The sequence below is a fragment of the Typopeltis vanoorti genome, chromosome 8, assembly GCF_054136105.1.
Source record: "Typopeltis vanoorti isolate ZY-2024b chromosome 8, IOZ_Tvanoo_1.0, whole genome shotgun sequence".
Classification (NCBI taxonomy): Eukaryota; Metazoa; Arthropoda; class Arachnida; order Uropygi; family Thelyphonidae; genus Typopeltis; species Typopeltis vanoorti.
Window position 1 is genome coordinate 118,344,260 of NC_143556.1, and position 26,023 is coordinate 118,370,282.

The 26,023-nt window shown below is 35.1% G+C and overlaps 1 protein-coding gene across 1 annotated transcript in view; it reads left to right on the forward strand.

The window, feature by feature from the left end:
- The first annotated feature begins 311 nt into the window (after nucleotides 1-311).
- LOC150104309 (uncharacterized) overlaps nucleotides 312-26,023 on the forward strand; it is a 61,516-nt gene continuing 35,804 nt past the window's right edge. The window contains exons 1-2 of the mRNA XM_090396911.1: nucleotides 312-423; nucleotides 11,265-13,711. Of these exons, the coding sequence (XP_090253037.1) occupies nucleotides 11,619-13,711 (2,093 nt within the window). The 5' untranslated portion in view covers nucleotides 312-423; nucleotides 11,265-11,618. The remainder of the gene's footprint in view (nucleotides 424-11,264; nucleotides 13,712-26,023) is intronic.

Here is a 26,023-nt window from a genome sequence, read left to right on the forward strand (position 1 = left end):
GTGTACTAGTTATTCTTCATTGGACATAAGAATTTTATTTTGTCTTATGTTACTTAATAATGAAGAATCAATGATCATTATAACCGAAGGAAGTCTTGCTAAGGTCAGAATTCTTAAGGGCTTCAAATTAAAATTAATAAGAGATAACCACGAATGATGAGTGTAGAGCCGAGCCTGACTCTAAAGGGAAATGACCTTGTAGCCGTCAGGGAAGCACAGACATTTGATACATAGACGCTCTTGCTTTGCACTATACGTTAAACTTATACTCCGAACGTTACGGTGGCGTCGTTCAGAGAAGTGTATGTGTGTTTGTTATGGCAAGTACCGTTATGAGATCGACAAAGAAGTAGAAGAAAAGAAGTCCAAGAGCAGGATAACCGTAACAATGATAAAGAACACCAGAATCCATCGACTTCTGAGGTAAGATCTTCAGTTCAATTATTCGGATAACTTACTAGCGAGAGTTACTTACATCATATAAACAATAGATCAGAGAAGTACTGGTCCCCACGTGACGGTCTGCGGTTAATGTCAATCAAAACTGGAGCGCCAAAGCATCAGACAGGAAACATTTCTAGTTGTGTATGTGTTGAGCAGTGGGAGGGAGGGGTGCCTATATAAGTAGTTAGCCGCATTTGACATAGTAAAGTTTAGCATTCTGGCATAGAAAACACGAATTATTTGAATATTTAATATGAAGAATTGGAAAAATGTATACTCAGAGAAAAAGGACCATCCTTAAATAAGTATCCTTAAGTATCATCTTAATCCTTACTTTAATTTCTAGTTAATGTTTCTTAATTATTTTTTGGAGTCAATAATTTTAGGAGTTTTTAGAGATTTAAAAACATATTAGGCTTCTGTATTTCTAATGAACTATTAACATTAACGTTCATTCGTATTAAGGAAACATTGATATTAATGTATTTTCTAATGAAATATTAATGCACTACATTAATATTTGTTGTGCATTTTCATATTAATTAAATATTAATATTAATGTAAAATAAAGAAACTCAGCATTAATATTTTAATTTGCCGTATAAAAATAATTCTTTCTTGTTCTGTAACATTATTCCACGTATTCTCTTCCCTATTATTACAGAACTTACACTCTCCAGAAACTGCCCCACTCAAGTATACATCATTAGGATCACATAAAACGAGGGAAAAGTAAACACACAGTTGAAGGGTAAAACTTATATGTATTGTGCGTTATTTTGGACATTGCATTTTTAATCAAATCGAAGAAAAAGAAATATACCAATTAGGGAAGATGGCAGTCGCAATCGCAGAAAAGTGTACATTTTCGAGGGATCTAATGAATGAAACGACAATTCTAAAGAGCCCGACGAAAACCAGTTGTCCCTCAACAATTTTTATTATGCCATCATTCTAATATTTTGTATACGCAATAGTCTACAGCAACTTCTCTGTTTCTGTCACGAGATGCTTATTAAATTTCATATTGGCATTGAAATTTATTTGAAAAAGAATGAAATTATCCATACCTTATAAAATTATATTGTTTTGATATTACGCTGTTTAACAGGCGTGGCGTTCAGACTTGAACGTCATGTTATCTGGAGTGTTCTGCAAAATTAATTTTAGCTTCAGTGAAACCATTTTTATTACTAAACGTTTGCACAAAGATTCAAAATAATAACAATTTCGCTATGGGGATGAAATTTAGGGAAAAGATATTCAGGATCTGAAAATTCAAAAGAATTTGTCATCTCAATTCTGATTCTATTCAGAACAAGTTTTAGTGGAAAAATTAGTCATTAAAATTATGTCTCAGTACATAAGCAAACATTTTTTTAAAATAATATTGCAGAGCTTGAATTTATATAAGTGCACTTCAGCAGAAAAAACGGATTCATATGCTCTGAATTACATGGAAAATAATTCTTTAATTTTTAAGCAATTATAGTTTTCAGTATATTTTAAAATTATTTTAGTCTCCTCCCTCTTATCCATATGATATAGAAATATCGAATTTCTGAATCATGCATAAAAGTTTTTATTCGCTACACAATTTTGGCTAAGGATCTTTCTTGTCCTCACATTAATGAAGACTGCTCAAACATTTAGCTACTTAAAGCGAGAGAATTATATGTCCTTCAGAGAGTTCACTGACTCAACGCTGGTGATTAACCCTAAATATGCTTATGCACGATTAGGTTTCTTCACCGATCCCAGCAGAATATCCTCTCCTGATTACTTCGGAATTAGTAGACGTAAAATAAGCAGAGGAAACCTAGAACTATGGGGGTTTACTTTCTCTTTTATGTCTTTAAACAGCATGAAGGTTAAGGTAGAAATATCTATTGAAAGAGTAATTTATTCAGTGTTCATAATCTGCCATCATTATCATAATCAGTACGTAACTAGTTAATTATAATTCTGTATTAATATTAATATTGGTTGTCCCACAACTATTAAGCGAGACCTCCAGGGAGTCAGGGACTCATCGAGGAAGGCCACATACTACACGCACCAGCTATCATACTTGTTCTTGAATTCATTCACAGTGCTTGCACACACAACATCCAATGGCAATCTATTTTAAACACGCACCATTTAATGAGAGAAAAATCTAGATCTTCCCCCACTTCTTAGCCGCATTCATTTTCAGTTTCCAAGGATGCCCACTTGTCTTTACCTAACCCTCCATAAAATGAAAAATCCCATCAACTGAAATCCTGTATGACCCTTTCAGAAGTTTGTAAGTCTCAATCATATCATCCCCTCTTTCTCCTGATTGTTAGTGTCTGTAGTCTAAAAATTCGCAACCTGTCTTCATAATCAGCATTTCACAATCCAAATATCATTTTAGTACTCTGTTTTGGGCTCTTTCCTCTGTATCAGAATTACAACGGAAACCAAAAGACCAGACCTGCCCACAATAGTCCAAGTGAGGTCGTATCAGAGCCTTCTAAAGAGGCAAAATGACATCTTTACATGTCAAAGTTCGTTTTAGCATTGCAATTATCTTTAAAGTTGTATTCGCAATCTTTGCTACAAGGCTCCTGAACTTCAGTTCCTATCTACTAAAACTCCATGATCCCTAGCCTGATCACTTTCGTCTAGCATAATCCCACCAATATAATACGACATTGGATAGCTAATCAGGCCAAAGTGCATGACTTTACATTTACTGACATCTATTTTCCCATGCCAACAATTCCAGCGTATTGAAATCATTCTGCAAGTACCACATATCTGCCACACATCTCATTAACTAACTATCTAACTAACCAATAACTAACCAAGGACTGATCCTTGTGGTACACCACCAGTTACCTTAAAACTTACAAACTCACATCCCCCGTACCACTTTTTCATATCTGTCAGTCAGACTTCCTCGAATCCACGCTAATATATTTTATAATCCAAACCCATATTCTCCAATTCATGCAACAGTTTTCCGTGCTGTATTCTTTTAAAAGCATTAGCAAAATCCAAAACTATCAGGGTGTATCCATTTCCCTTGTCTAGTTCAATGGTAACATTATTATAGAATGTGAGCAGGTTGCTAAATGACATGACCGTCTCTTAGTAAACCCATGCTATTCGTTGCAAAGTAGAGATTCAGTGTCAACTCATATCTCAGTTCGAATTGAGCCCTGACCAACTTTTCCAAAATCTTCACCATCTCCTGAGACACTGATTGGGTGATAGTTGAATACATCTGTCTTTGCACCACCCTTATGCAATGGGATTACCATACATTCTTTCCACTCTTGCGAAATCTTCCCACTACACGTCTAGCCACTACAAGATGGGCGACGTTTCAAAGTGTTAGTATGAAGTTTCATTCTGTCTTTAAATTTTTGTAAACGAATTAAGTAATAATAATTAGGTAAGTTAATATAATTGCTGCAAATTTACAGTTAGAAAAAAGTTACAAATTTACAAAAAATTCTTTCCACATGATTATGACAAAAATAAAAATAAATAAATAAATTGCCATTTGTTTAAGGACACCCATTTCAGTTTTGCAGGTGGGCGACGTCCAGCCTAGCGTCGGCCCTGCTCCTGCGTATCGTAAGAGGCGATAAATGGAGACCCAGTCCCCGAGGGTATAGCTGGTTCCCCTTCTGGGGTTGGGCGATGGACTACTCACCCCTCCCTGTAAAAATTATCTGATTACGGAAACTGCATATCTGGATGAACAAATGCTTCTGTCAACAGATGTGACTTGCGAGACCGCAGAAGACGGTTATTTAGCCTGGTCTGATGTGGATAACGTATGTGACACATCAAGGGGAAAGCCTTTCGGAACCCTTGTTGTTGAAAGATCCACTTATGAAACCACAAAAAAATTTTAAAGATTGGATCATGGAATGTCAGAACACTGTACCAGGTAGGAAAAACTGGCAGGTAACAAGTGAAATGGACAATTACAAGTTAGACATTTTAGGCATCAGTGAACCCAGATGGACTGGTTTTGGTAGACTTATAACTAAAGACAACAAGACAATACTGTACTCCGGATCAGAGCAGAAACATGAAAAACGAGTTGCACTAATATTGAACCCAAAAGTCTGATGGAATGGGAACCAGTAAACGAGAGAATTATAAAAGCTAGGTTCTATTCCAAATTTATCAAACTTTCTGTTGTGCTGGTTTACGCACCTACTAATGATGCAGATGAAGAAATAATGCTTTTCTGAACAACTCCAAAAGGTAATAAATTCTATTTCCAAACACGATATGATAACACTCATTGGCGATCTTAATGCAAAAGTGTGTACAAGGTCATTTGGAGAAGAAAAATCCTTAGTTTCGATGCTTGTGGAAACCGAAATGAAAATGACATGATGTTTGTATTCTTTTGTGAAATGAACAACTTTGTCATTGGAGGAAGTAAATTCAATCATAAAGAAATATGTAAATTGACTTGGATCTCACCAGACGGCAATACTGGAAACCAAATTGATCATTTTACTATCAATAGTAAATTCGTAAGATCCATGCTTGATGTGAGAGTCAAACGTGGTGCAGATGTTGGTTCTGACCACTTCTTGTTAGTGACGAGGTTGAAATTAAAACTTCAAAGTGTATTAAGAAAGAAAAGAAGTTCAAGAACTGCATTTGATATTGAAAAATTCAAAATTAAAGAAACAAGAGAAAAGTTTGCTTTCGAGATAAAGAGCAGATTCAATATATTAGAAATAGAGGAAAATCAAGATGTAACAGTAGAAAACAACAAAGTAGAAGAATATTGGAAAAACTTCAGGAATACATACAATGAAGTTGCTGAAGATGTAATTGGTAAACGAAGAAAAAAAGAAAAATAAAGAATGGTTAACTGCAGAAACTTGGAAGATCATTAAAGAGAGAAAAAAGATTAAATCATTAATAAACAATACAAATTGAGAACGATTATATAAGGTACATAGCAATTGCCATAATGAACTAAATAAAAGCGTAAAAGAGTCGACAAGAGAAAAAATATTGATGAATTAGCAAAAGAACCGCAACATGCTGCAGAAAATGAATAAATTAGACAACTTTATCAGATTATAAAACAAATCAGTGGTAACAAAAGCAATCCCTTCCTCCATTAGCTACAAACAAGGAAAGTTATTGACGATTGACTCGAAAATCGAAGCAAGATGGAGAGACTATTTTGAAAAAACTTTGAATGTAAAGGTAGATACAGGATCTCAACAGCCACAAAATATTACAACTAATATAATACCCACTTTGAACATTTCCGAAGAAGAGATTTCGTTGAACGAAGTCAAAGATGCCTTGAAGGCACTAAAACCTAACAAAGTACAAAGTACCAAATTACAAAGGTTATACAATGAAATACGAAGACAGAAAAGATTCCCGAACAAGGGAAAGAAACAGTAATTATAAAAATCCTCAAAAAAGGGGATTTTACCAAGTGTGAAAATTGGATAGGAATAAGTTTGCTTTCAATTCCTGCAAAAGTTTTTACCAAACTTTAATTAATAGATTAAAAAAGGAAATCGAAAATTTACTAAGAGAAGAACAGGAAGGTTTTCGAATTGGTTGCGGAACCATCCAACAAATATTCACTCTTAGAAATATAATCGAACAATGTATAAAATTCCAAGCCCCACTTTACCTAAACTTCATCGATTTCAGTAAAGCATTCGACTTAGTAAATAGAGAGAAATTTTGGAAAATATTAGAAGAATACAGAATACCTTATAAATTTCGCAACATTATTAAGAATATGTATAATGGCAGCAAGTCTTGTGTGGAAGTAGATGGAAAACTTACAGACTTCTTTATCTTCTTCCAGTTAGGCAGTGTTGTGTGCTATCTGGTCTATTATTTATAATTTTAATTGATTGGATTATGAAAAACTCAATTAATCATCAAAAGAGAGGAATACTTTGGGACTTTACATCCACACTGGAAGACCTTGATTTTGCTGATGACATAGTGCTCCTATCCTCCAAGTTAAACGACTTACTAAAAACTAATGACTTTGCTCGCTGTACATAAACTATGGGTCTACATGTAAACAAGAAGAAAACCAAGGTCATGCGAATAAATGAAAAATCAAATAAAGAAATTAAGTTAAAAAAATGAAACAATTGAAAATGTTGATACTTTTACATACCTTGGATCAGTAATAAATAAGCAAGGCAGCACTAACGAAGACATTTTAAAAAGAATTGCTAAAGCACAAATTGTTTCAGGTCATTAATAAACAAATTATGGAAAACATCAAATATTACAGTTAAAGTGAAAATTAATATATATAAATCTATTGTGCGAGCAGTACTGCTATATAGCTCTGAAACGTGGAGACTTACCAAGGCACAAAGTAATAAATTGGACATTTTTCAAAACAAGTGTTTAAGAAGAATTTTAAAAATCTTCTGGCCAAATACAATTACTAACGAGGAACTTTTAAAGAAAATCCTTCTCCAAGTCAATAGATGAAGAGATTCGCCTAAGAAGATGAAAATGGACCAGGCATGTTCTTCGCATGGGGATAAACAGAATTCCCCAAGTAGCACTGATTTGGGCTCCAGAAGGAAGACGCTCTAAAAGTCGACCAAAATTAACTTGGAGAAGAATGATGGAATCCGAAAGAAGGAGGTAAGATGGACGACTTGGGTAGAAGCAACAGCAGCTGCGTGGGACAGGGACAGATGGAAAACCAGCATTGCAGCCTTATGTGCCAGTAGGCACGGAAAGACTTGATGATGATGCAGTCGATATTCTATGTTTAATACTGGTCATTTAATACTGTTACTTTTCCTAAATAGTTGAATTGTTTTACCATTCAAGGTAAAATTGTTGATCCATTCAAGGAGAAGTTTACTTTTTCTTCGTTTTTTCCAATTATCAAGGTTTTTGTTTTGTCTGTATTTATGGTCATGCTGTATTCTTTAGCCGTATTGTTTAGTTTGGTTATTAGGTTGACAATTTTTTCTTTTGTGTCCGCTATCATTACAATGTTATCTGCATATTTTATGTTATTAAGTTTATAACCATTTAGGTTGACCCCTTTTTCTCCTTCCAAGGCTTCGTTAACCATATGCTCTAGGTAGATGTTAAAAAGGTATGGGGATGTGTGACATCCTTGGGCTCCTTTACTGACGTTTATTTTATCTGTAGTTATACTGTTGAATTTAATTATTGCTTCTGTGAGACTATAACATTTTTCTAAGAAGTCTAGGGTATCTTCATCGATTTGTTTCTATTTTAATATTCTTAATAAAGTTACTCTGTTTATTGAGTCAAATGCCTGTTTAAAATCTATAAAACAGTAGTAGATATTTTTGTTATATTCCCAATATAATTCTGTTAGTTCTTTTATTACGAAGATCTGATTCAAATTCAAAAGCGATTCTTTTAGAAGCCTACCTGTTCTTCACTAAGAATGATCTCATATGTGCTCTTTATTCTGTTCTGTAATACTGTTGTAAATATTTTGTAAGCATGGCTGAGTTTGGTTGGTTTGTAATTTTTACAATAGGTGCTTTGTCAGATTTCATTTGCTTTAGAGCATTCTCCACTTCCGATGGAAGGATTATTAAGGCGTCATGTCTTGGGGCTTTGTTATTAGGTAGTTATTGCTTTCATTATTAAAGGTTCCTTGGTAGTGTTCCATCCATATTGCTTTTATCGCATTCGGATTTCCTGTTTCCTCGCTCTGATGGTTGATCATTGTTAGAGGTAGTGGTGAAAAGTTTTTTGTAATTTCTTGAATTGCGTTATGTAATGTTTTTGAGTTATGGTGTTTATATGCCTCATTGCATTTTTCTACTTTTTCATTTAGCCAGTTTTCTTTAGCCTGTCTGCAGAGTTTATCAATGTTTTTGAGTTGTTTGTATTTCTTCTTGTTTTCTTCTGAGGTATGTCTGTTTATTTTCGTTTTTGGTTTTCTTTTTTTCTTCACATTTTTCTAAAATTTCAGATGTTATCCATTTATTATTGGGTTTCTTATAAATTCCCAAGGTTTTCCCTTGCCGAGTTAATTAACGTTTTTCAAAGGTTTTCGATTTCATCTGTTTGAGTCCTATTTATTTCTCCAATTTTCCTAATGTAGTCTAATCTTATTTGATTATTTTTTAACTTTTCCGTGTGGAGCTCATCAATTCTATTCTGTATCCAGCTCTAGGCGTTTGAGTGTTCTTACTTTTTTGATTGAGGTTTTCTATTTATTTCTAATTAGCATATAATCTGTACAATTTCATATTTCTCTATCTGGTTTAAAATTATGTCTATGGTAAAACATTGTGTTTGAGATGACGAGGTTGTTTTCTTTACAGAAATTGAGCATAGTTTCTCCCCTTTCATTTTCGGTTCCAATTCCAAATTTCCCCATTACATCCTTTAGCTCTTCTCTGGAAGTTCCGATCTTAGCGTTGAAATCTCCGATTATGAATAAGATGTCTCTGGAGTTAGTATTATCTATTTCTTTTGGAGATCGTTGTAGAATAATTCGATGTCTTCTTTATTGTGACTTGCGTCCGGTGCGTAAATCTGAATAGCCTTTATGTGTAGTTCTTTTTCTTTGGCTTTTAGTCTAATTCCTATTATTCTGGATGAGATAGGCTTAATATCTGTTATGCTTTAATTAAGATTTTGTTTTTATTAGAATTGCAACCCCTTCTCTATGTGCACTGTCTATTTTTCCCGAATAGAATAATTTGCCCTCTGGTATGTTTAAGCATCCTTCTCCAGTCCAGTGAGTTTCTGAGATTCCTATAATATTCACCTTTATCCTTTTCAGATTCTCTTGTAGAATTTGGAGTTTTCCTGCTTTGTATAGAGATCTGATATTTACAGTAGCTATATACTTATCACGTTTTGCTGACCACATAGAAGATTTCTCACCAGCACTATGTGAGGCTCGAATTGGCGCGTCGGCTACCCCGTACGCGGTAGTGTGAGATGCAAACCCGGCAATTTTAATCCATGGAAATTTTTGGCATTTTAGTGTGGCCGACTTGCCATTCCTCTGCCACACTCTTTGTTCCATGGCTCTTTATTCTTTATTCGGAGCAACCCGTTGGGGCTTCCCTCATCCGCCATCCAAGGGACGCCCCTGGTAGGAGTCTGGTGTCGCCCAAGGTCACTCTTATACAAGTACAATTTTCCCTCAAATTCACTCCACACATCGCAAAACTCGCATCCATTCTTTCTATACAGCCTATGCACCGAATCGTTCGTCATCATAGCCCTTCTTCGTAATTATTTGTGTTTCATATGGACATAATATACTTACGTTTTCATTTTCTCACTCTTAACTCTCGCTTCTTCCAACAGTCTTTTCTATCCCTCTCATATTGAACTTATCGCTAGCAAAGTCGCTAGTACCTGCTATACTTGCGATCTCCTTTACTTTTCTTGTCTGTTTTTCAATTGCATGTTATGTTATAATTTTTGCTTCGGGAAAATTTTAAGTTATAACCAATTTATCAACCGTATGTTTTATGATAGAGTCACCATACCAAATAAGTTCCTTCTTTTTAAAATCAACGTTATTTACCTGATTTTCGTTACTTATAACTTACCTCATTCCGTGCTTTGTTGTTTCTAATTCTGCTGCTTAATTTTCTTTTTCTTCCTATGTTCATTCAAACGCCGCTCGACTTTTTGTAGCTCGCTATTTCGAAGATTAATCTCATCTCATCTCATCTTCCTTATACCCTCTTTTACCTTGCGGTGTCGAGGGTCCATTGATCATCGGACCTCACTCCGTTTACAGGATAAGGTGGTCAGCCTTATGCCCCGGTGTATCCTATGGCCTGTAGTGTTGAGTTCTCAAGGCCAGTTTGCCTGCTTTGCAGGATGAAAAACCCCAGAATAAACTTGTGAAAAAAATCCTGCTGTCCACGCCCAAGACTGGCTAACTTGGCTATGGCTGAGGAAGATCCTTCAGCTCGTCACGTCACCGACGGGAATCGAACCTAGGACACTCCTTCCCCAGGCATATGGTTGCGAAGCGCATAGCTACTAGGCTAACCGCGCGGATTAATTCGAAGATTAATTCCTTTTCAATAACCTCCTGAATATCTTCAATATGAGAGAAAACCTTCTTATTCTCAACTTAGCGGCGCTTTCTTTGCGTTAGTTTTTTTCTTGTGTGTTTATAGGGCCAATTTAAACTATATTTAAAACTGCGATATCTTAATAAAAAATACTAAAAACACGAAAATGTACAATAATATTTTTCACCAATTTTCTAAAGGAAAACTCAATAAAACAGATAAAAATCACCTATTTTGAAAGAGCACTAAATTCACTTACCAATCTCAATGTCGTCTCGAACCCAACCCCTATTATTATTATTATTATTATTATTATTATTATTATTATTTTATGGGAATCATACTCATGAACGATCTCAAACTTGTTCTTTAGCACTTTCAGTGCTAAAGGTGTAAATCCGGAAACTCTGTTCTTGAGGACAAACATGGATTTCTTTTAGGGAATTGAAGCCTCTTGTAAGTGGAATTGTGACTGAAGGATCATTGAGATTTATCTACCGTCTAAAGACATTACAAATATCCATGCTAGCAGTGGGATTCCAACACTTGAGCAACCAGACGAACACACACACTCTAAAATTAGTAATCGAAAAAAAAAAAAATCACTGTTTTAAAAATTTATAATTAACATGAAGAGAATATGCGAACGATACTTTTAACTAAATATTCTCATTTCTCATAAATATTCTTTTAATCAAATATTTTTAATAATATTATTATGTAAATTTCATGTAAAATATATGGCATGGTTATATTTTATAGGTACTAAAGATTTGAAGTACTTCAGTTTAGTCAAAAGGTAAAAAAAAAAAAAAAAAAGAAAGAAAAAAGAAAGAGAGAGATACATTTATACATTTGGCTGCATATATAGAACAATCCATTTTAAGTGATTCTACAATATTCACACACGATTTTATAAATTCGCTGGGCTTTCAACAGTAGCAAAATAAATAAAGAATCTCAATCATAGCATTGCAAAAGGTGCAATCGAAAATAATTAATTTATGTACACAAAAAAGTGTGAAGTTGAGGTTGCTATTATTATTATTATTCTATAATCTGATGTACACATATTGGAAGTGAACAAAAAGAATTGTCTTAACCGTAGAGTTCGAAATGATGGTAAACAGCAGTCTGGAGGAAACTTTTATAAGTAAACCAAATAAAACTATGTTAATAAACTCAGTGACACACGGAATCACTTCATTGGACAGAGATGCTTCTTCAAAAGAAGGAAGCCAATCCACTCGATATACAGATACCGAAGGTTCAGTTGGCCCAGATATAAGAAACGATAGTGTCTCCGAATATTCTAGTAATCTTTCTTCATCTTCCGATAGCATAACTTATGTTTTTATCGGCCCTTCTACACGCTTCAGTACAGCATTTACAGCTTCTAGCAACAGCTGCCAGACACCTCACCATGGAAGTCTTTTATCCCCATCGTTAACATCTTTATCTGAGGACAGCTTAGAGAAATCTTCAGATCAAGGAAGTTTTACTGTATCGTGTCTCAGTCCCAGAACATTGTCTTTAGACTCCATTGTTACTGATGGACTTTTGCGTCATTTGGGACCCTACACGATTCCTTCGAAATCGCCGGCAGAGGAGAATCATAGTTACTCGAGATCCAGAACTTCGGAACAGAGTCCTAACTTTAAGGAACAACACAAGTCAAAATCATTTGGGATTATACGGAATGATCCATTCTTCGAACTTTCAAACGCAATAACGGTATCTCGTACAAAAGAAAGAGATAAGACTTCTGACTTAACGAAGAACGAGGGCGTACCTGTGTCTTGTAATCAAACGGATTCGACGTTCGGGAATGCAATAAACCTAACTTGTAATATTTTAAATGGCCATGCTGTTGAAGACCCATCACCTAACACTCATAAATCGCCAAATGTTCGAAATCAACAAACGCAAACATTATTTTTGTATCCGTCTAGTAAAACAAAATCGTCTCCAAGTATATCAAAGCAAAGTCTGGGTCATTTCTTGAAATATTTGACAAATATTATGACAGAAAGTCTTCGTCTACTTCGTCTAACAAAAGAAAATCCTTTTGGAGCCCGTAGCCATGATGTGCCGCATCTATTTGATAATCCTGAGTTATCGAATATGTTAGGAAAGAAATGCAAAGATTCGAAGCAATCTGTTTTGTCTAAAGTCCATGACTTTCATAAATTCAGAAAGAAATTTTACCGCAGTCTTTCAGATAATCAGATATGTAGCTGTTGGGGGAGAGAATTGATTACGAGTAAAAATTCCAATAGCAAAAAATGGATGACATTTCCATACAGACGTAAAAGTCGTACGCATGGAATGAAAGAGCCACACAAAGGTGATAGGCTTCTATGGCCATGGTTAACAAAAAAACAAAGCAATTGTCACATTTCTCATAGTACTTGGAATAGAGATGTTAATATAATGAACAGCCTCACAGACGATGAAAATATTTATCCGGAACTGCCCTTCTGGCATGCATATCAAATAAAAGCACCCATGGGATCTGCTCCTTATACAGTAGCCATTAATTCTCATGAATGTAAACCCAAAGATTACCTGGAACATTTGGTCGCGGTACGCCGTCATGTTGTTGCGACCACTTTAAGAAGTTTATGTGACAAACCGCTTCATCAAATAAGCAATGGCGAATGCTTCAATGATACTCCTAGCAGCGTAAGTTCTGAAATGGGGTATTGTTGGAAGATTTTCCGAAAAAATAAACAGTATAAACCAGTGACAGATAGTACGGATACCTTGATATTAACGAGAGATTATAAAGAAGGAACTTGTCATTTCAAAGACAGCAAGAAACACGCACCTTGGCCTAAGGAGGGAGAATTTTTTCCCACATTAAAGGCATGTAATATGACCCATAAAATAAATGGAAGCAACAAAAGAGGCGGAGTGGAATATCATTATTCACGTAATGAACGTAGACACCCAATTGACAAAGAAAGCGATGTTGAAATGGAAGATTTTCGTGTCAGTAAAATATGGGATTATCTCCACACAGAGGACAGAAAGTGCAGATTAACATGTAAAAATAAAAGGAATTCAAATTTAAAGTCGCAAAATTACACAAAGAACGCAGAAAAGTGTGAGCCTTTGGCAATAAAAAAAAGTGTAGAAATCGATTTACGACAAGGAAGAAAGATGAACAAAGTATGTACATCTGAAAGTGCGGATTCACTGAACAGGTAAGAATAATTTTATTTTATATTCTTAAACAAATGACTGGTAGTTAAATTTGACCTAATTGCACTTGGATACCCTGTCATGGTAATGAGTTAAAGAAAAAGAAGAAACAAAAACTTCCTCTTGTCTCTTCTCGTTAGTGCTGAGCCAGATTCACATGTTTTGTACAGTTAGCAATTGTGTTGGATTATTTAAGTTGACAAACATCATTTTTAGAGGTTTTATAATGCAAAAATTCAAGAAATTAACTGTGAAAATGTTTAACAGAGTAAAATCTTCATGGTCTTTTTGGAAGCGTTTTAGGTTTCTTTCGTGGAAACCATAGTGTCCTCCGCCTCTGTTTATTGTGCATACATTTGCACACTAAGTATAATATTTATGTTCTAAAAGGAAAAAATCCTATTCCATAATCTTAAATCATGAAGTAAAAAAATGTGATGGTCACGTTCGCTGCACTTACGAAGCTAGGGACGTTGTTAATAGTTTCCATCTTCAAAACAGTTAAACCGAATCGAAACGTCATTTTCTGTTCAGCATGCTCTTGTTCTGCGAAATAAGATCTTGAAGATGAAGAAAAAACTCATCTCAGTTCGAATATCACAGAATGACCAAAGTTCGTGCTTCAAAATTGAAACCTAACGTGGAAAAAAACAAACAAACAAACAAACATCCGATCTTGAAATGGTACGGTAGACCACAATCACGATGTCTTGGTGTGCATTTATGTCGACTTTACTCCTCGTTCGACTCTGTCAATGTCGGACAAGGAGTAAAGACTCTCGATAAGAGGAGTGGCAGGCAATCGGCAGCTGCGGATGACACATCAGGAGTAACTGTCAACAACATGTAAAAGAAAATCGGTGCAAAGCATACGATGAAATTACAAATGAACCAAACCTCCGAACCGCTTGCAGAATTCGGGCTAAAATTTTGAAAAGGAGAAAAGTTTCTGCCAGAAAGAAATTTAAAAAAAAAGAAAGATTGAAAACAGAAATTGATTACCGTATTCCAATACACAGTATGCATAGTTTTACATATAGTTTTATTCTTGAAAATAATAAATATTAAATAAATTTGCTACGCCATTTTATTCCCTAAGGGTACTCTTTAGTGCTAACGGTTTTGGAATTCTGTAGTTATCCATTCTTCTTTACGCCATTGCCACAAGATTAGTGTGGATAGAAAAAGCGATACTAGAATAAGAAGAAAACAACAATATTTGTTCACTGTATGTCGACTTAACTAATGAGAATATTCTGTAGCGCAATATACTATCATCTATTTACTAAATATAAGTATAGTAGAGACCTCGTTATAAGCAGACTTATCGTAGCTTTATATATATATATATATATATATATATATATATATATATATATATATATATATATATATATATATATATATATATATATATATATATATATATATATATATATATATATATATATATATCCGCTCTCCAGCCAAAAGGCTGTGGGTTCGAATCCCGCCGTGGGCATGGAAGTTTGTGACTGTCTGTGGAAATACTAGTGGTGGTAGGAGGTAGATGGCGTTGGTATAGTTGCGGTTAGATGTAGTTGTAGAGTAGGTGCTCTCATCCGATGAGTCTTTGAACTCTTTGGAGGTGTTGCGTAATAATAATAAGTGACTTATTAAAAATGAATAAAAAAATGATAATAACGGAATAGTAAAACGATCATTAAACTCACACTATTACATGCAGTTTCTAATACGAAGCGTTAGGATTTTTGGATACGAGATGGCGGCAGTTTTTCTTTTTCTTTCCTCCCTCTCTCAGAAATGATTGGATTCATTGATAACTTGGGGCTTACTATCAATGAAATCTTGAGGGATAGAGATTAGCTAACTGCCTGTCTTCAAAATGTTGGTTAGGACTAATAGAGCTTCTCCTACTCCAAAAGCTTTAGAGGATTTATTTTTTTATTTAAACACAACATATTTAAATATTTAAATTTATGAATTTTGAAAATATTAAAGAAAAGCCACTCGTTGAAAAATTTACGCTGTGGGTAAGGGGATAACTTAGAGGAAACTTTAATATTGTGTTGAAGTCTGATAGTGCGACACTCGTTTTTAACTTCGAGGCTTTGCATCTGCGATGTTATGCCAAAGTACTATTACGATGGTTTATTTGACGTAAATATACATGTTTTTTTTTTTCTTTTTTTCCCTTTCTCCTACAGGTAAATCACATATATCGATTTTAACCGATGTATGGGTGAAATTGTCTTTCTAGTCATTTTTCGATCAAATGCTTTCTTCAATTTGCTGTTTGGATGAATGAACTGCATATTTTCGATTGATTGGCGAATTGCTTTAAAAGGTATTAGCGAATTTATTTATTTTTTAATGTTAACTTTAGGTAAATCGTCTTTCGATGAACTGTTTTCTGTATACCGTGTCATTTCTATTCTACTTCTTTATTTGAATAATAATGTCTCATTTCATCCTACCAGTGAAAAATTCAATTTAGTTATTTCGATTTTTCCCTCGATTTGAGATGTTGTTAAGCAAAAGATTTATTTCAAATAATTGAAAATTTAATTAGGCTGAGTGTAAAGTAAAATAAAACATATGCGTTATTTAAAAATTATACATCATAAAAAAAAAAAACTTTGAACTTGAAATATCTGAATATTCTAATAGTAAATATGTTTAGCTTATTTATTTTCATTTAAAATATATTAAGTTGATTTAACTCAAAAAAACTGAAATAAGCCTATAGGACTGTCACATGCTTTAGATTCCTTTATTTAAATCAAGTAATTCGATATGAAGCGGATCTGGTTGGCCGAGTGGCTGCGGGAGGAATCCCGTTTTGGGCAGGGATGTTAGCGATGGTCTCTAGGTGGGAGATCAGGTTTATCACCCCACTGTGAGTCAACCTCTGCAGTTATTGGAGGGCAGACGTAACCTAGATTCCATCTTTGATCTGTAGAGAATTTCTGGATTATGTAATTACGTATTGCATATTCTTATATATATATATTCTCTCTCTCTCCTTTCTCTTTCTCTCTATGTATGTGTACAGAGAGAGAGAGAGAGAGAGACTTAGTTCACCCATGATTTTAACTTTAGTGGGTGGAAATCACATAAAAGATAATAGTTTTGCATTAGGAAACTCGTAATGCTTGAGGCAATGCTGTATGCTGTAGGTGTGGCACGCTGAAAAGTCTCAAACAATAAGTAGAGTTAAACTTATTTAACAGCAGATGTGGAAATGATCTAAGATAATCATAAGAAGATGATTTTCACAATTAATTTTACTGCTATTTTTGCCTGCTTTTGTTTAGAAGTGCATCTGTTTTAATGTCATTGGCTTTTTACTCAAGAATTCTTAGGGCATTGAAGATGTATTTTAGAGGCAAACATATGTAGCATAATAGAAGAAAATTCGCACATACCTTTTCTTGGATGTTGTTGCCTGTCTTCTTTCTGCGGTGTGCATACTTCTGCTGTTATGGTGTTGAAAGGAAAGTGGGGGGGGGGGACTTAGGGCAGTGTGGGAGAATTAATTTGAAAAACCAGGGTTTTTTGTATAATATATACATATATTATTTTTAAGAGTGGGCTGAGCGTTTTTTTGTAATGTAGGAAAAAGATGAAAAATGGGGGCTGAAAATAGCAACTGTTTATTGGACAAGGGGGCCGGGGGGGGTTGACGGGGTGCGAGCCGGTTCGACCATGTGGATCGTCGTCTGAACTCTATGTCGTCGTGTCAGCTTGGTGTTTTTGCCTTTGAAGTGTTTGTGTTATCATCAATTAGTCGGAGTTGTGACCTAATTTTTATTTTGTGAAGCTTCCAACACTCGCAAATTATGTAGAGTCAGTGGACGTTGATTGAGTTCTCGTCATATTTTATGGCTATCGTTTCCGATATTGTAAGCATTGTTTTATTGTGTTGTCTGTCTATTATGATGGCCTTGTCGATTTGTAGGGTATGTTTTTGTTCAAGGGCGTGAACTGCTATTTCTATTTTCCCTGTACTTTGTATTCTATTTTTCTTTTTGATGTTGCGTTTTTTAGTGTTTAAATGTTCTGGAATAGGGATGTTACAGTCACGGAAGTGTTCTTGTAGTCTTGCCCACAAAGACCTGATGGTGGAACCTGTGTAGGTGATATCACAGTCTTTTTGGCAGGGAAATTTGTAGACTACGTTGTGGTGTTCTAATATTTCTTTGTGTGTGTGAGATTTAGTGGGTTTTAGAAGGTTTGCCAATTTTTGGTTTGTGGCGAATACCAGTTTGTAGTCAGTATGTTTGAAGATGTATTTGTAGGCTTTGTATGTGTTCTGGATGTATGGCAGTTTGACAACTTTTTTGTTGGGAAGTTTGTTTTGGTTGTTGGATTGTTTAGACGGGATTTTGCTGTTCTGTTTGCATAATTTATTAGTTGTGTGGGATAGTTGCGATTTTTAAAAATCTGTGTTAGTTTCTTTATTTCTGTGTTGAGATAATTATGGTTAGTTGAAAACTTGTAAGCATTTATTAATTGTGATAGGATGACCGATTTTTTAACAGAATATGTATGGTATGAGTAGAAATGGAGGTAGTTTCCGATATGCGTGGGTTTGTGGCATATTTTCGTGACTATTTTGTTGTTTTTTCTGATTAATGTAAAGTTTAAGAAATTGATGGATTTGTTCTGTTTGGTTTCTATGGTGAATTTCAGTCTGTTGCCGTAACTGTTTAGGTACACTTGTATGGTGGTGATGTGTGCAGGTTTTCCAATGTACAAAATACCGTCCACGTATCTGCCATAAAAGGTGATGCCGGGGGAAGGGAGGGTGAAGTAGGAGTGATTCTATGTATGATAGGAATAATTCCGCTAGTTGTCCGCTGATATTCTGATCCATAGGATGAGTCCTAAAATTTGAATATACATGTTGTTGTTGTTGAATTTGAAGAAGTTTGCAGAGATTATTAGTTTGATTAAGTTTAGAATATCATTAGGTGTTAATTTTGTAAGAGAGTGTAGGGTGTGGTCTTCTGTGAGTAGTGTGTGTACGATGTCTAATGTTCTGGGAACGTCCACGTTAGTGTATAATGAATCTGCATCCAAAGAAGTGAGGATATCTTCCTGGGATAGGGTTATGCTATTCATTTTTTTGAAAAGGTCGTCCGTATTTTTTTACTGGAGTTAGACGTTGTAATTAATTTCAAAAGCTTCTCAAACCATTACTTACAACGTCTAACTCCATGATAAAAAATACGGACTACCTTTTCAAAAAAATGAATAGCATAACCTTATCCCAGGAAGATATCCTCACTTCTTTGGATGCAGCTTCATTATACACTAAGGTGGATGTTCCCAGAACGTTAGACATCGTACACACACTACTCACAGAAGACCACACCCTACACTTTCTTACAAAATTAACACCTAATGATATTATAAACTTAATCAAACTAATAATCTCTGCAAACTTCTTCAAATTCAACAACAATATGTATATTCAAAATTTCGGGCTCATCCTATGGACCAGAATATCAGCGGACAACTAGCGGAATTATTCCTAGCACACATAGAATCACTCCTACTTCACCCTCCCCTCCCCCGGCATCACTTTTATGGCAGATACGTGGACGGTATTTTGTACATTGGAGAACCTACACACATCACCACCATACAAGTGTACCTAAACAGTTACAGCAACAGACTGAAATTCACCATAGAAACCGAACAGAACAAATCCATCAATTTCTTAAACTTTACATTAATCAGAAAAAACAACAAAATAGCCACGAAAATATACTACACGCATATCGGAAACTACCTCCATTTCTACTCATACCATATATATTCTGTTAAAAAATCGGTCATCCTATCACAATTAATAAATGCTTACAAGTTTTCAACTAACCATAATTATCTCAACACAGAAATAAAGAAACTAACACAGATTTTTAAAAATCGCAAATATCCCACACAACTAATAAATTATGCAAACAGAACAGCAAAAACCCGTCAAAACAACCCAACAACCAAAACAAACTTACCAACAAAAAAGGTTATCAAACTGCCATACATCCAGAACACATACAAAGTCTACAAATACATCTTCAAACATACTGACTACAAACTGGTATTCACCACAAACCAAAAATTGGCAAATCTTCCGAAACCCACTAAATCTCACACACACAAAGAAATATTAGAACACCACAACGTAGTCTACAAATTTCCCTCCCAAAGAGACTGTAATATCACCTACACAGGTTCTACCATCAGGTCTTTATGGGCAAGACTACAAGAACTTTCTTGACTGTAACATCCCTATACCAGAACATTTAACCACTAAAAAACGCATCGTCGAAAAGAAAATAGTATACAAAGTACAGGGAAAACAGAAATAGCAGTTCACACCCTTGAACAAAAACGTACCCCGCAAATCGACAAGGCCATCATAATAGACAGACAACACAATGAAACAATGCTTACAATATCGGAAACGATAGCCATAAAATATGACGAGAACTCAATCAACGTCCACCGACCCTACATAATCTGCGAGTGTTGGATGCTTCACAACATAAAAATTAGGTAACAACTCCGACCAATAGGCGATAACACAAACACTTCAAAGGCAGAAACACCAAGCCGACACGACGACATAGCATCCAGTTTCTCCATGAGAAACTGGATGCTATGTCAAATGACGACCACACGGTCGAAACGGCTCTCACCCCGTCAACGCTCTCCCCAGCTCCCTTTTCCCATAAACCCTTGCCCTTCTAAAATACAGTTGCTATTTTCAGCCCCCTTTTTCATCTTTTTCCCACATTACAAAAAAAGCGCTCCGCCCACCCTTAAAAATAATATATGTATATATTATATAAAAAACCCTGTTTTTTTTCAAATTAATTCTCCCACACTGCCTTACGCCCCCCCCCCCCAACTCTCCTCTCAACACCATAACAGCAAGTGTGCACACCGCAGAAAGAAGACAGGCAACATCATCCAAGAAAAGGTATGTGCAAATTTTCTTCTATTATGCTACATATGTTTGCCTCTAAAATACATCTGCAATGCCCTAAGAATTCTTGAATAAAAAGCCAATGACATTAAAACAGGGGCACTCCTAAACAAAAACAGGCAAAATAGCCGTAAAAATAATAGTTTTTAAGAGGATGGGAGTTTTCCCAGAAATAATACCCTGATTTTCACAATATTATTTTTGTACAGTTCATCGGAACAGCAGCAAAAAATTTATCCAATAAATTTGGATTTGTTTGTCATTACTACTAATACTGCTTTTAGATTTCATTATATTCTGTTCCACCAAGATGATAGTTTATTTTTCTGTATCATTTCGAAATGTTATTCCCCCCCTCCCTCAGTAAACAGTTCGATTTAGTCGAAACCTGAAATTCTGCAAAATATTTTGGTAGAGATTCAAAATATCGAAGCCCATTCCATCTGAAAGAAGTTATTAAGTTATTATTGTGAATCATTTTTTGAAACATTTAAATAATTTTATCCACACTGTTCTGGTTTAGTTTAAACTAAAACTGGAACATGGTACAATTTTTTGCTTATTTTATTTATTTATTTATTTATTTATAAAGATCCGAAATTCCAAATTTCAATGAAGTCAAAGTTAGATGGTAATTTTTATATATGTACAAAACGATAAACAAACACAAAATGCTTCCTATTTTGAAAGTACACCCCAAATTATTTTAATATCATTTAGAATTTTCTGAAAATTGAATTCATGCTGCTCCATAGGAACATGTCCTTGTTGTAATGATAACATTTTTACGATATGGAGAGAAATGGGTTGTTTATTTTGAAACTAATTTATTAATTCTGTCAAGTTTTTTGAAAAGCGTGGAGAAAGGTTCAGGTTAGTATACTGAATTACAATGACAGTTGAAATTACAAAATCACAACTTCCAATTTCTACTTATCAGTGAAATCATAATGTTTCTGCTGTTCTGAGGAGGATCGCATTAGGAAGAGTTTGTTCCTAAATATCAAATGACACAGAGAATCTGGTACGGAGCAACACTAGAAGTAAGGAATACCAAACTAAGGGGAAGAACATCAATCAAAAAATGTCAAGCCTCCCCTTTCAACTAACCTCAAAAAAAAAAAAATATATATATAAATATATATATGTAGGAAGTATTTTACCTTGGGTATAATAAATGTTAAAGATGCCAAGCTATTTTAAACCTGGTTTTACTCCATTTTCTAAGTAAGCAAACAGACAAATAAGTCAAGTTTGCGGCTGCAAACTTGACTTATTTGTCAAGTTTGCAGCCGTATTTGTCACGTATTTGTCACGTATTGCAAGTCTAGCTGACCCTCAAAGTAGTGCAAGTTAAGGCAACTCATGGTGAAGATAGAATAAACTCTGATCACTATTCTTAATATTTACCCTTAATGCACAGCCAATCTCCTTGAGGAGATGTATGATGCTATGTATTAAAGGCAAGGGGGCCACTACCCAGACCGGTTTCGACCTTTATTGAGGTCTCATCAGTGGGTCACCTAGACTTGCAATACGTGCAGGCGCAAACTTGACTTATTTGTCAGTTTGCTTACTTGGGAAATGGAGTAAAACCAGGTTTAAAATAGCTTGGCATCTTTAAAATTTATTATATCCAAGGTAAAATACTTTCTACATTTATATATCATCCTGAGATTTTTATTTAATAAGGTTAAAACAATTTATGGTAATTTGTTCTGGCAAAATACTTATAAGCTCTGTATTAGTAAAATCTTGGTATTTCTAGCCTGGCTCCCACTGATGAGACCTCAATAAAGATCGAAACCGGTCTGGGTAGTGGCCCCTTGCCTTTAATACATAGCATCATACATCTCCTCAAGGGAGATGTATGATGCTATGTATTAAAGGCAAGGGATCCTCAGGAGATGGGCTGTGCATTAAGGATAAATATTAAGAATAGTGATCAGAGCTTATTCTATCTTTACCATGAGTTACCTTGACTTGCACTACTTTGAGGGTCAGCTAGACTTGAAATACGTGCCGGCGCAAACTTGACTTATTTGTCTGTTTGCTTTCTTGGGAAATGAAGTAAAACCAGGTTTAAAATAACTTGGCATCTTTAACATATATATATTTATACATGGTGTCCCAAAATTCACGCAAGATTTAAATTTAGCGCCATTTGTGCGGCAAAGTGTTGCCAACGAAAAAAAAAAAGACAGCGTGAAAGCTGACAGTTCAGGGTTATTAAAAATGACCACACACAGCAAAGAGAGTTCGTTGAATGGATTATGGAACAACAACAAGTGGATGCTTATTTTTCGAACAAAATCATCTTCAGCGATGAGGCTCATTTTCATCTTGATGGATTCGTTAATCAACAAAATTGTCGCATTTGGGGTTCAGAAAATCCACGAGCGATTCTTGAGAAACAAATGCATCCACAACGTGTCAGTGTTTGGTGCGGATTTTGGGCTGGAGGCATCATCGGTCCATTCTTCTTCGAAAATGCGGCTGGTTAGGCAATAACAGTTAATGGTGCTCGCTATCGCTACATGATAATCCAGTTTTTTGCTTAAATTGCAAGATATGGATATGGACGACATGTGGTTTCAACAAGACGGTGCCACATGCCATACAGCCCGAGAAACAATTCAATTACTGCATGAGTTATTTCCTGGTCGTGTAATTTCCCGTTTTGGTGATCAGAATTGGCCGCCCCGATCATACTTAATGCCGTTGGACTTTTTTCTTTGGGGTTTTTTGAAGTCTAAGGTTTATGCCAACAAGCCCACGACCACCCACGCCTTGAAGGAGGAAATTGAGCGCTGTATCAACGAAATTCAGCCACATTTATGCAAAACGGTCATGGAAAATTTCGACAAAAGAGTGTGTATGTGCCAGCAAAGCCGTGGAGGCCATTTACCCGATATGCTATTCCATGCATAACCCTATACTGTATACTTTATGAATCAATACGAAATTACAATCTTTAATTAAAAACCTGTGTTTTCTATCAAAATTACTTCTTGCGTGAATTTTGGGACACCCTGTATATATATATATATATATATATATATATATATATATATATATATATATATATATATATATATATATATATATATATATATATATATATATTACTATATTACACGTGAATGCTCTTCACTAGATGAGAAAGAGAAACATTTCCTTTGATAAATTTCTTTTGATTAATATTCACAGCATTCTTAACATCTGCTAAGCCTTGAAAACTCATAGATAATGCTTGCAGTCACACTGTACTCACTAATGGAGAAGATGTAAAGAGAATAGATAACGAAGAAGAACAAGAAGAAGCGCACAACAGTACGAATAAGCTTAGAGTGAACTTCCTCAGGCAGAAATATGAGGATATCCACATAAACTAGGAAAAACACTCAGATTCCTTTACGAGGATTCCTAACTCATATCTCAGGTCCATGATTTATACTCAAAACTAAACTACCAGGAAAACAGATCAGAGATCAACAAGGCCAAAAGGATGTAATGCCCAATCCGTAGTTTGAAAAAAAATCAGTATTAATAAATATTAATTCCTTTTCTAAAAGTCATTCTGCATTCCATCCGAAATACAAGACTACCTATATCTGCTCTGCAAATTAGTTTGACTAGCCCCTTCTTCAATAAACTAATACCATTCAACGTCTGAAATCTAAGAAAGAATTAACAGAGCAGAATAGCAGATTCCATTTTCAGTATTCAACAATGTCATGGATGAGCTTCAGTGATGATTCCCTACATATTCCTGACTACTGCAGAATTATCAGACCATGTCAAGTATACTCCGGAGATACCGAATTACAATACTACTCTTCATATTTTCGAAGGTAGTATATTGAGAGTAATATACTACTCTCAATATTTACATAGCGTAGCAGGATGCTATGTCAACAAAAATTCTTCAACTCATGCAGGACATCTTGAACTGGAACCTTCAACTATTCCTAATAACAAAATAGAAAGATTCCAGTAGAGAACATCACAGCAGGTTAGACAGCAGCCTTAGTGTATTAGTAAACAGTAATGAACAGGTTCATGTTTTCATCACCAACATCCTCAGAAGAGGTGTTATATTGGGAGACAGTTTTCATAACAGCTGGCAGACCTTTTTACCAGGAGTGACCGAACAGTGACTACATTTCAAAATACCCCGTCCCTTTCAGTAGAGGGAATTGTCACATCTCTTCTAACATATCAGATTATCCCATCATTAACACTGTAACTTTCCATATTCTCCAATTAATCCAAGCCTGGAAATGACTACCGGATCTTCAAAAAATTCTTCCTTGTAGATATAAAATCGCAATGATTATCCAATACAAAGAGACGATGATCACCTATAAAAATATTGTGGTTCAGTCGGAAATCCGAGATAAAACCTATACTCACTCCATGGCTATCAAAAAACGTTAATAAGATGCATCAGGATCAGACATCTCGACAATCAGTTTCAATATTTCTGAGTAGAAAACCCTTCATCTTCATATTAGTCTGTCATTCAGACCATAAAAATACAATTGGAACACTGTTAAAGGAGCTTCCTCAGATCATAGCTCATAAGTAGTAGGGGAGGCTATAGTGACCAGATCAAGATCAAGATAAGATAAGGAATCGTGACGTGATTGGTTGATGACGTCATTGTGTGCATGGCTTCATGGGTCTGGAATGTTTGGAATTTCCGTGTGGGCAAGTGTGTCACTGGCTTCAGCTCTTGTGTTTTGGTTCGCGTATGGGATTATGGGTGATGGTAGAGATAAGGATTCGTGTTGTGATTGGTGGTGCACTAGTGACAAGATGAAGATCAAGATAAGATAAGGGATCGTGTGGTGGGTGTGTGTTGTTATCAGGTGTAGATAAGTGACGTCATTTGTTATTTGTAAATAAATGTCGTCATTTGTTATTTGTAAATAAGTGACGTTGTTGTTTTGAATGGAAAAGGGAGATATATTAGAGATAATGATTCGTGTTGTTATTGGTGGTGCACTAGTGACAAGATGAAGATCAAGATAAGATAAGGAATCGTGACGTGAATGTTTGTTGTTATGAGATGTAGATAAGTGACGTCATTTGTTAGTTGTAAATAAGTGACGTTGTTGTTTTGAATGGAAAGGATGATATTAGTGGATAAGAAATCGTGTCGTGATTGGTGGGACACTTTAAACCAGATCAAGATCAAGATAAGATAAGGAAACGTGACGTGAATATTTGTTGTTAGTTGTAAATAAGTGACGTTATTGTTTTGAATGGGAAGGATGATTTTAGTGGTTAAGTAATCGTCTCGTGATTG